This window comes from Molossus molossus, unplaced genomic scaffold (genome assembly GCF_014108415.1).
Source record: "Molossus molossus isolate mMolMol1 unplaced genomic scaffold, mMolMol1.p scaffold_m16_p_3, whole genome shotgun sequence".
NCBI classification, from domain to species: domain Eukaryota; kingdom Metazoa; phylum Chordata; class Mammalia; order Chiroptera; family Molossidae; genus Molossus; species Molossus molossus.
In genome coordinates this window covers 119,659,752-119,672,273 of record NW_023425366.1, presented here as the reverse complement: position 1 = coordinate 119,672,273, position 12,522 = coordinate 119,659,752, and the positions used below count along the sequence as shown (strand labels likewise).

Here is a 12,522-nt window from a genome sequence, read left to right as displayed (position 1 = left end):
TTATTGATATGTTCTTATTTATTGCCATTTTTGTTTAGTGTGGTTATATTTTTCTTCCTATTTATTCTACTAATTATAGCAGTCCTTTTAATGTTTCTTGCAGTGCTGGTTTGGTGCTAATATATTTCCTTAGCCTTTTTTTTGGGGGGGGGGGACGACTCTTTATTTTACCTTCTATTCTGAATGATAGCCTTGCTGGGTAGTGTAGCGTTGGATTCAGATCTTTGTTTTTCATGACCTTGATTACTTCATGCCATTCTCTTCTGGCCTGTAGTGTTTCTGTTGAGAAGTTAGCTGAGAACTTTATGGGAGTTCCTGTATAGGTATCCTGTTGCTTATCTCTTGCTGCCTTTAGGATTCTCTCTTTGTCTTTAATTTTTGGCATTTTAATTACTATGTGTCTTGGTGTGGGCCTGTTTGGGTTCTTCTTACTTGAGGCTCTCTGTGCTTCTTGAACTTGAATGCCTTCTTCCTTCACCAAATTAGGGAAGTTTTCTGTCACTATTTCTTCAAATATATTCTCTAACCCTTGCCCATTTTATTCCTCTTCAGGGACTCCTATGATGCGAATGTTATTACATTTCCAGTTGCCCCACAGTTCTCTTAAGCAGTCTTCCTATTTTGTAATTGTTTTTTTCCTTTTGGTTTTCTGATTGGTTAATTTCTTCTAACTTGTCTTTTAATTCACTGATTTGGTCCTCAGTTTCCTCTACTTGCTGGTTAGTCCTTCCAGTGTGTTCTGTATTTCTGCTGTGTCATTCTTCATTTCCACTTGGTTGGTTTTCAATGTTTCTATAATTTTACTCATGGTGCTGATGTCCTTACTCATGCTGTTGAGCTTCTTCAAGATCATGGCTCTGAATTCTACCTCTGATAACTTGCTTAACTGTTTTTCTTTCTTTTTTTTTTTTCCTCACCCGAGGACATTTTTCCATTTTTTGTTCAGATGGAACGGGAGGGAGAGAGAGGAACAGAGAGAGAGAGAAACATCGATGTGAAGGGACACATCGAGTGGCTGCCACCCGCACGACCAACCAGGGCCGGGGACAAACTGCAACCAAGGTACGTGCCCTTAGCGGGAACTGAACCCGGGTCTCTCGGGACCGCAGGCCGACGCTCTAACCGCTGAGCCAAACCGGCCAGGGCTTAACTGTTTTTCATTTATCTCATCTTTGATAGAGTTCTCTTGTTCTTTCATTTGGGATTTGTTTCTTTGTTTCACCATTTTGGCTATCTGAGTGTGTTTTGGAGCCTGCCAAATTTTCCCTGTGGGTGTTGGTGTTCTGCTGTTTGTGGCTCTCTCTACTGGGTTTGGATGAGCATGGGAGGACCCATGTTAAACACCACTGTCAAGTTTTACTTTCCTGGGTAGATTTACAAGCCCAGGAAAAGTGCAATTATCCTCTAGCTTTTTTCCTGGAGGCTATTAATCTCAGATATTTAAAGAGCCTTGGGTTCTCAGTTGAATGAAAAACTCCCTCACGTGTTCAGCGTCAGAGGATTTCCAGAGGGTCGGGCAGATGCTGGTTGGTAATAAGCCTCAATTTGCATTTCTTTGGCTCACTTGGTGGGGTTGAATCTCCGAGGGAGGGGCTGCTCCCCACAGCTCCAGGAAGGAGCAAGCTGGCCACCATCCTATGTGGCTGAGTCTCAGCAAAAACTCTTAGCGCCTTCCAAATTTCGGGTGTCCCCACTGAGTTCCAGTCCAGTCTGCTCTCCCCCTGCCAGACCCCAAGGTGAGTGGCTGAGGCTAATTTAATGCTCTGTCCTGGCCCTCTGTGCTGTGGAGCTGGCTTGGGATTTTAACCCCGAAGGCGCTGCTCACAGCTAAGACCACTGCTGTCCGTGGGCTCCCAGCCCGCCACCCTCTCGTTATATGGTACTCTCCAACTGCTTTTCTGTTGCTTTTTCCGATGAGTTGTTTTTATTTTAGTTGTAATTACAGTTTGGTCTTGGGAGATCATCTTTGTAGCTTCCATTCACTCTGCCACCATTTTTCCCCCTATTTTTTAAAATTGATTTTTAGAGAGGAAAGGAGAGGTAGAGGGAGAGAGAGAGAGAAACATTGATGAGAGAGAACATCAATTGGCCACCTCCTGCATGCCCCCTACTGGGGATCGGCCTACAGCCTGGGCATGTTCCCTGACCGGGAATCGAACTGGTGACCTCCTGGTACATGGGTTGATGCTTAACCACTGAGCCACACCAGCTGGGCCCAACTCATTTTAAAAGCAGTACAACTCTAATACCAAAACCTGGTGGAGGTTTTACAACAGAAAGTTACAGACTAATTTAATTTAATAGTCCTCAAGAACATAGACACAAAAGTTTTTGACAAAATATGAGCTGGCAAATGGATTTACCTGGAGGTTTCAGGATGGCTTTACTCCCATGTCTGATGCTTCTGCAAGGATTTCTGGAAGGCTGGGCCTAGCTGGAGCTGGAACTGTTGACCAGGGAGAGCATTTACACAAGTTCTCTGTGGCATGGTTGTTTTAAGGTAGGCTTTTCAAGATGGCTTGGGGCTCTCAGATACATTAAGGCAGAGCCTAAAGGCTTTTTCTTTTTTTTTTTAAATCCTCACTGGAGGATATTTTTTCCATTTATCTTCAGATAGAGTGGGAGGGAGGGAGATTAAGAGAGGTAGAGGGAGAAACATCTATGAGAGAGATGCATTGACTGACTCCCTTCCACACGACCTTGACCATGGCCGGCCTGAACCCCAACAGAGGTACGTGCCCTTGACAGAAATTGAACCTTAGACTCCTTGGTCCGGGGCCAATGCTCTAACAGCTGAGCCAAACCGGCCAGGGCAACTGAAGGCTTTTTCTAAGTTCATTACTTCCATTACGTTCTTAATCAGGCAAGTCAGTAAGGCCAGTCCAGATGAAAGAGAATGAAAAATAAACTCCACCTTTCCATGGGAGAAGTGCCAAAGAATTTACAGACCACTTTTATCTACCATGTTATCTAAGATAAATGAAAACATGTCCAGACAAAAGATATGTCAAAGAATGTTTATAGCCTGTCTGGTGTGGCTCAGTGGTTGAGCATAGACCCATGCACCAAGAGGTTGCCAGTTCGATTCCTGGTCAGTGCACATGCCCAGGTTGTGGGCCTGATCCTCAGTGTGGGGCATGCAGGAGGCAGCCAATCCATGTTCTCTCTCATCAATGTTTCTATCTCTCTCTCCCTCTCCCTTCCTCTCTCTATCTTTTTTTTTTATCCTCACCCGAGGACATTTTTCGATATTTTGTTCAGATAGAGTGAGAGGGAGAGAGAGAGAGAGAAACATCGATGTGAGAGCGACACATCGAGTGGTTGCCACCCACACGACCCAACCAGGGCTGGGGACAAACTGCAACCAAGGTACGTGCCCTTAGCGGAAACCGAACCCAGGTCTCTCCGGACCGCTGGCCAACGCTCTAAGCGCTGAGCCAAACCGGCCAGGGCTCCCTTCCTCTCTCTAAAAAAAAAAGAAGAGTGTTTACAGCACCTGACTTATTTATTATAAGCATCCTGTCTTGGAAACAATCCAAATGTCAATCAACAGGAGAATCAATAGACAAATTGAGGTATATCCCTTTTGTTGAATTTACAAAAATGAACTATTAATACATGCAACAATATGGTTGAACCTCAAAAACATGTTGCATAGATGAACCTGGATACAAAAGAGACTGCTTCCATTTATGTGCAGATAAAGAACAGGCAAAATTTACCTATTAGTTTTGTTTTGCTATAAAGAACAAAATATTGAACACACTGAAGATACAAATATTGACCATGTAAAACAGGCTGGCTACTTTGCTAAGTGTTTTTACTTTTATCTCGATGTTTACAATAACTCTGTGAATTAGGTAATAACTACCATATAGATGAAAAAAGATTTGGAGGGATGAAGTAACTAGTTAAGTGGCAGAATCTGGACTCTAACCCAGCCCCAGTTTATTTACAATGCAAACTCTTAACTCCACCCATTCCCCTGACTGTTCAAGTTCTGAGTCTTGAAGCTAGAGAGTGACAAAGTTGAGATTTGAACAAATATCTTTTGACTCCATAGTCCATGCTTTTCCCCCTATAGCAAGCCAAGGGTGATGGGAGGGATTCACCTCCCACCTTTAAGGAATAAATCTGCTTTTCCCTTCCAGATTTGAATTGCTATTTACTGACTTGGAACTGATGCAGGAAGAGCTGGGCATCTCCAGCTTTGGAGCCTCTGTTGCCACTATGGAAGACATCTTCCTTCGGTAAACAAGTATAAAACTATAGACTCCAAGAATGTTAGAGTTGGTATGGTTCTTAAATGTCATTCATCTAAACATTGCCCAGTGCTTGAATCCTTTCTGTAACATCCTCACTGAACGGTCTTCCAGCCTCTGACTGATACTTTCAATAATAGGGATATTGGCTAATACAGAAAATGTTGAACAAACATAATTTTAACAGAAATTTCTAGGAGTTAAAAACAAACAAACAAAAAAAAGACATTGTATCAGTTGGAAGGCTTTTGACTATAAGTAACAGATAACCCTAAAGCTGGTTTAAGCAGTTAGGAAAGTTTATTATTTCACTTAAAAAGATTTCTTGCCCTGGCCGATTTGGCTCAGCCGTTAGAGCGATGGCCCATGGACCAATGAGTCCCAGGTTGGATTCTGGTCAAGCACATACCTTGGTTGCAGTTCAATGTGTCTCTCTCACATCGATGTCTCTCTCTCTCTTTCTCCCTTTTCCTCCTTTCCTCCCACTCTATCTGAAGATAAATGGAGGAATATCCTTGGATGAGTATATAAATAAAAAATCATTTCTCAAGGCTGAGCAGCTTCAGTTTGGCTGTTTCATCCACCAAGCTATTTAAGTGTCATGAAGCAGGAATGTGGGCTCAGTTCTAGGAAGGGTCCTCCAGTTAAACTACCCAGGAGATCACACTAGGCTGAGAGTGGCAATGGAAACAGGTTAAGTATTATTTTACCCAGTATGGCAATATTTGTCTTTTAACTGGACCATGTAGTTGATTTAAGAGTATTATTTATCAAACTGCCATTTGACCCATTGATCCCACTTCTGGGAATATATCCTCAGAATTCAGAAACACCAATCAGAAAGAATATATGTACCCCTATGTTCATAGCAGCACTGTTTACAATTGCTAAGATCTGGAAATAACCCAAGTGTCCATCAGTAGACGAATAGATTTTTTAAAAGCTGTGGTACATTTACACAATGGAATTCTATGCAGCTATAAAAAAGAAGGATTTCTGCCCTGGCCAGTTTGGCTCAGCGGTTAGAGCATCGACCTGCGGACCAAAGAGTCCTGGGTTCGGTTCCCACTAAGGGCATGTGCCTCGGTTGCAGTTTGTCCCCGGCCCTGGTTGGGGTCATGTGGGTGGCAGCCAGTCGATGTGTCTCTCTCACGTCGATGCTTCTCTCTCTCTCTTCCTCCCTCTCTCCCCCCTGCTCTATCTGAAGATAAATGCAAAAAAATGTCCTCGGGTGAGGATTAAAAAAAAAGGATTTCTTACCCTTTGAGACAGCATGGAGGGACCTGGAGAGTATTATTCTAAGCGAAATAAGCCAGTTAGAAAAAGGTAAGTATCACATGATCTCACTTATATGTGGAATCTTATGAACAAAATAAACTGATAAACAATATAGGTCTAGAGACATGGAAATGTGGCATAGACTAATGGATCTCAGAGGGAAGGGGTAGGGAGGGCAGGCAGAAATTAACCAAAGAAGTTATATGCATGTATGTATAAACCATGGACACAGTCAATAGTGTGGTGAAGGCCTGGGGTGAGGTGGGAACCGGTGGAGAGGGGCAGTGGGGCACATCTGTAATACTCTAAATTGGCCTGCGGTCCAGACAGACCCAGGTTCGGTTCCCACTAAGGGCGTGTACCTCGATTGCAGTTTGTCCGCAGCCTTGGTTGGGTTATGCGGGAGGCAGCCACTCCATGTGTCCCTTTCCCATCCATGTTTCTCTCTCTCTTCCTCCCACTCTATCTGAACAAAAAAATGGAAAAATGTCCTCGAATGAGGATAAAAAGAAAGTAATCTGACCACTTTGTCTTTGATGGTGTATCTAAGTATGGTTTTCTTTTAAATCTACTTGAGATTTGATGAACTTATAGCTGTGAACTGAATGTCTTCCATGAGTCTGAGAATGTTCAACCATTGTCTATTCACATAGTGCCTCTGCTCAGTTTTCTCCTCTCATTTTGGAACTCCAATTAGACATTGTTAGATCTTCTTACTCTCTGTACTATGTAAATTTAAACTTCTTTTTCATATTTTCTAATTCTTTGTCTCCTGGAGCTGCATTCTACATAATATCTTCTGATGTATCATCCAGCTCATCTATCTTTTTTCAAATGTGTCTGATCTTCAGTTCAACACTTCTATGAGTTTTTAAAATAATTGTTTTTTTTATTGAAGTATCGCATACATAACAAAAGATGCACAAATATTAAGCCTACAGCTTAGTTTTATTATTGAGTTGCTGGAGTTATTATATATTCTGGATACAAGACCTTTGTAAGGTACATGTTTTCCCTATACCCTATTTTCTTCCAGTCTTGGCTTGCCTTTACATATTTAAAAAAAATTTTTTTTCTTTATTGATTTTATTTATTTATTTTTTTATCCTCACCTGAGGACATTTTTCCATTTTTTGTTCAGATAGAGTGGGAGGGAGAGGGAGAAGGAGAGGGAGAGGGAGAGGGAGAGGGAGAGGGAGAGGGAGAGGGAGAGGGAGAGGGAGAGGGAGAGGGAGAGGGAGAGGGAGAGGGAGAGGGAGAGGGAGAGGGAGAGGGAGAGGGAGAGGGAGAGGGAGAGAGAAACAGCGACATGAAAGGGACACATCAAGTGGCTGCTACCCACATAATCCAACCAGGGCCAGGGACAAATTGCAACCAAGGTACGTGCCCTTAGCGGGAACCAAACCCGGGTCTCTCTGGACCACAGGCTGACGCTCTAACCGCTGAGCCAAATTGGCCAGGGCTCCTTTATTGATTTTAGAGAGAGAGGAAGGGAGAGGGAGAGAGAGATAGAAACATCGATGAGAGAGAACATTGATTGGCCACCTCCTGCATGCCCCCCTTCTTGAGGATTGGGCCCACAACCTGAGCCTGTACCCTGACCAGGAACCGAACCGGCAACCTCATGGTGCATTTGTTTACGCTCAACCACTGAGCCACACCAGCCAGGCACTTCTTCATATTCTTAAAGCCTACCCTTAAGTCATAAAGTTACTCTCCTACAGCTTTTTCTAGGAACTTTATCATTTCAGCTTCTACATTAGATCTATGCTCCATCTTATATTAATTTTTGTGTGTGATTTGATAAGAGGTTGAGCTTCATTTTCATACACATGCATATCCAGTTGTGACAGAATTATTTTTTTTGCGTGCCTAGTTTATTTTTATTTATTTATTTATTTTATCCTCACCCGAGGACATTTTTCGATATTTTGTTCAGATAGAGTGGGAGGGAGAGAAAGAAACATCGTCGTGAAAGGGACACATCGAGTGGCTGCCACCCACACGACCCAACCAGGGCTGGGGAAAAACTTCAACTGAGGTACGTGCCCTTAGCGGGAACCAAACCCTGGTCACTCTGGACTGCAGGTCGACGCTATAACCTCTGAGCCAAACCGGCTTGGTATTTATTCAAAATCATATTACTGTAGCTTTGCAAAGCAATTTCAAGGAGGCCTGTGTGGTTAATTAACACCTGCTGTGATATGTAAATAATCAGGCCAAACATAATAAAACTAGAGTTGTTTTATGTGAGCAGAAATAAAACTTGAGATTATCATGGTCACAAGTGTGGAGGAGGGTGAGAGAGATTGTTACAGAAAATCTTTGAAACGAGTTAAAGAAGATTACTGGGTTTATTTTCAATGAACACCAGGTGTTAGCTTGTGTACTTACTCAAGTTACCTTTTTCTTTTCTTTTTTTTTTTTTTAATCCTCATCCGAGGACATTTTTCCATTTCTTGTACAGACAGAGTAGGAGGGAGAGAGAGGGAGAGAGAGAGAGGGAAACATCGATGTGAAAGGGACACATTGAGCGGCTGCCACCCGCACAACCAACCAGGGCCGGGGACAAACTGCAACCGAGGTACATGCCCTTAGCGGGAACCGAACCCGGGTCTCTCCAGACCGCAGGCGGACGCTCTAACCGCTGAACCAAACCGGCCAGGGCTCAAGTTACCTTTTTCTACAGAGTTTTTCATCTTTTAGGTTCTTCTTTTTATTTATTTTATTTTATTAATTAATTTTTGTTACAGATGTTTCTCCTTTTCCCCCCACTGATTCCCCCCTCCCCCTCCCTCCCTGCCCTTTCCCCAGTTTGTTGTTCATGTCCACTGTTCATGCCTGCATGCATATAAGTTCTGTGGTTCATCTCTTCCCCACCACCCCCCTATTTAGGGGATTGTCAGTCTGTATCCCACTTCCGCGTCTCTGGGACTACCCCCTTCCTCAGACTGTTATGTTCATTATATTCTACAAATAAGTGAGATCATATGAAACTTTTCTTTCTCTGTTTGGCTTGTTTCACTTAGGATGATACTTTCCAGGTCATTCCATGTAGTCTCAAAGGATAAGAGGTCTTTCTTTCTTACAGCTGCGTAGTACTCCATTGTGTATATGTACCACAGCTTTTTTATCCATTCGTCTACCGATGGGCACTTGGGCTGTTTCCAGATCTTAGCTATTGTAAATAGTGCTGCTACAAACATGGGGGTACATATATTCTTTCTGATTGGTGTTTTAGGCTTCTTAGGGTATATTCCTAGAAGTGGGATCACTGGGTCAAATGGAAGTTCCATTTTTAATTTTTTGAGGTAACACCATATTGTTTTCCATAGTGGCTGCACCAGTCTGCATTCCCACCAGCAGTGTACTAGAGTCCTCTTTTCACCACACCCTCGCCAACACTTGTTGTTTGATGCTTTGTTGATGGCGGCCATTCTGACAGGTGTGAGATGATACCTCATTGTTGTTTTAATTTGCATCTCTCTGATGATTAGTGATGATGAGCATTTCTTCATATGTCTCTTAGCCATTTGTATGTCCTTTGTGGAGAGGTGTCTATTTACTTCCTCTGCCCATTTTTTAATTGAATTCTTTGTCTTCCTTTTGTGGAGTTGTATGAGCACTCTATATGTATTGGAAATTAACCCCTTATCTGATATATCATTGGCAATTATGCTCTCCCATACAGTGGGTAGCCTTTCCGTTTTGATGATTGTATCTTTCACTGTGCAGAAGCTTTTGAGTTTGATGTAGTCCCATGTGTTCATTTTCTCCTTTGTTTCTATTGCCTTAGGTGATGTGTCAGTATAAATTCTGCCGTGTATGATGTCTGAAATTTTGTTGCCTACAGTCTCTTCTAGGATTTTTATGGATTCATGAGTTACATTTAAGTCTTTTATCCATTTTGAGTTTATTCTCGTGTAGGGTGTAAGTTGATGGTCTAGTTTCATTTTTCTGCAAGTAGCTGTCCAATTTTCCCAGCACCATTTATTAAAGAGGCTGTCCTTACTCCACTGTATGCTCTTGCCACCTTTGTCAAATATTAATTGAGCATATTGCCTTGGGTCCATTTCTGGGTTCTCTGTTCTGTTCCACTGGTCTATCAGCCTGTTCTTGTGCCAGTACCTGGCTGTTTTGATTACAGTGGCTTTGTAGTATAACCTGAAAGCTGGTATTGTGATCCCTCCAACTTTGTTCTTCCTTTGCAAGATTGCTATGGCTATTCGAGGCCTTTTTAGTTCCATATGAACTTTTGAAATAATTGTTCTAATTCTGTGAAGCATGCTGTTGGTATTTTGATGGGGATTGTGTTGAATCTATAGATTGCTTTGGGTAATATGGACATTTTAATGATGTTAATTCTTCCAATCCATGAACAGGGTATGTGCTTCCACTTTTTTATATCTTCCCCTATTTCTTTTTTCAATGACCTGTAGTTTTCTGCGAATAGGTCCTTTATTTCTTTGGTTAAGTTTATTCCTAGGTATCTTAATTTTTTTGCTGCAATGGTAAATGGGATTGTTTTTTTAGTTTCTCTTTCTGTGAGTTCATCATTGGTGCATAAGAATGCCGTCGATTTCTTGACATTAATTTTGTATCCTGCTACTTTGCCAAATTCATTTATTAAGTCTAGTAAATTTTTGATGGAGTCTTTGGGTTTTTCTATGTATAGTATCATGTCATCTGCAAATAATGACAGTTTCACGTCCTCCTTTCCAATTTGGATCCCTTTTATTTTTTCTTCCTGTCTGATTGCTGTGGCTAAGACTTCCAGTACTATGTTAAATAAGAGTGGTGAAAGTGGGCATCCTTGCCTTGTTCCTGTTCTTAAGGGAAATGCTTTTAGTTTTTGCCCATTGAGTATGATGTTGGCTGTAGGTCTTTCATATATGGCCTTTATTATGTCTAGATATGATCCCTCTATTCCCACACTGCTGAGCGTTTTTATCAGAAATGGATGCTGGATTTTGTCGAAGGCTTTTTCGGTATCTATTGATATGATCATGTGGTTTTTATTCTTCAATTTATTTATGTGGTGTATCACATTTATGGATTTGCGAATATTGTACCAACCATGCATCCCTGGGATGAATCCCACTTGGTCATGGTGGATAATTTTTTTGGTGTATTGATGGATCCGATTTGCTAGTATTTTGTTCAGGATTTTGGCATCTATGTTCATCAGGGATATTGGCTAGTTTTCTTTGTTGTGTCTTTTTCTGGTTTTGGAATTAGAATTATGCTGGCTTCATAAAACGAGTTTGAAAGTCTTCCTTCTTCTTGAATTTTTTGAAATAGTTTGAAGAGAATGGGTATTAGTTCTTCTTTGAATGTTTGGTAAAACTCCCCCGTGAAGCCATCCGGGCCTGGGCTTTTGTTTGCTGGGAGAGTCTTGATTACATCTTCAGTTTCTTCTGTTGTTATTGGTCTGTTCAAGTTTTCTATCTCTTCCTGATCTAGTTTTGGGAGGCTATGTGTTTCTAGAAATTTGTCCATTTTGCTTAGATTGTCGAATTTGTTGCCATATAATTGTTCATAGTAGTTGTTAACGATCTTTTGTATTTCTGTGGTGTCAGTTGTTATCTATCCTCTTTCATTTCTGATTTTGTGTATTTGGGTTCTCGCTCTTTGTTTCTTGGTGAGTCTAGCTAAGGGTCCATCAATCTTGTTTATCTTTTCGAAAAACCAGCTCTTTGTTTCATTGATCCTTTGAATTTTTTTTTGGTCTCTATGTCATTTATTTCTGCTCTGATCTTTAGTATTTCCTTCCTTCTACTTGCTCTGGGGTTTTCTTTTTGTTTTCTCTCTAGTTCTCTAAGTTGTGAGGTTAGATAGTCTATTAGAGATTTTTCTTCTTTTTTGAGGTAGGCCTGTAGTGCTATGAACTTCCCTCTCAGAACTGCTTTCACTGCATCCCATAGTTTCTGTGTTGTTGTGTCTTCATTTTCACTGGTTTCCAGGAAGTTTTTGATTTTTTCCTGGATCTCCTCAGTGACCCATTCATTGTTTAATAACATGCTATTTAGCTTCCATGTGTTCAAATTTCTTTGTATGTTCTTCTTGCAATTAATTTTTAGTTTCATGCCTATGTGATCTGAGAAGATGCTTGATATGATTTCAATCTTCTTGAACTTGTAGAGACTTAGTTTGTGCCCTAACATGTGGTCTATCTTTGAGAATGTCCCATATGCACTTGAGAAGAATGTGAATTCTGTAGTTTTGGGATGTAGTTCTCTGTAGATATCTATTAAATCTATTTGGTCTAGTGCTTCATTTAGAGTCTCTGTTTCCTTGCTAATTTTTTGTCTAGAGGATCTATCCAGCGATGTCAGCGGGGTGTTGAAATCCCCTGCTATGATTGTATTGCTATCAATTTCTCCTTTGAAGTCCTCCAGAAGTTTTTTTAAAATATATTTTGGTGCTCCTATATTGGGTGCATATGTTTATCAAGGTTATATCTTCCTGATAGATAGATCCTTTCAATAGTATGTAGTGGCCTTCTTTGTCTTTAATTATGGCCTTCATTCTGAAATCTACTTTATCAGATATGAGTATTGCTACCCCAGCTTTTTTTCTCTTTTCCGTTTGCTTGGAGGATTTTTTTTTCATCCCTTCACTTTCAATCTATGTGAGTATTTTGTTGTGAGGTGGGTCTCTTGTAAACAACATATAGATGAGTCATGCTTTCTTATCCAATCAGCTATTCTGTGTCTTTTTATGGGAGCATTCAGTCCATTTACATTTAAGGTGATTATTGATATGTACTTATTTATTGCCATTTTTGTTTAGTGTGGTTCTATTTTTCTTCCTATTTCTCCTGGTAATTACAGCAGTCCTTTTAACATTTCTTGCAGTGCTGGTTTGGTGCTAATGTATTCCCTTAGCCTTTTTTTGTCTGGGAAGCTCTTTATTTGGCCTTCTATTTTGAATGATAGCCTTGATGGGTAGAGTAGTCTTGGATTCAGATCCTTGTTTTTCA

At 41.1% G+C, this 12,522-nt stretch overlaps 1 protein-coding gene across 1 annotated transcript in view; it reads left to right on the top strand.

The window, feature by feature from the left end:
- LOC118642245 (ATP-binding cassette sub-family A member 17-like) overlaps positions 1-12,522 on the top strand; it is a gene marked incomplete at its 3' end in the record, with an annotated part of 168,845 nt that overhangs the window by 71,002 nt on the left and 85,321 nt on the right. The window contains exon 16 of the mRNA XM_036279905.1: positions 4,152-4,250. Within this exon, the coding sequence (XP_036135798.1) occupies positions 4,152-4,250 (99 nt within the window). The remainder of the gene's footprint in view (positions 1-4,151; positions 4,251-12,522) is intronic.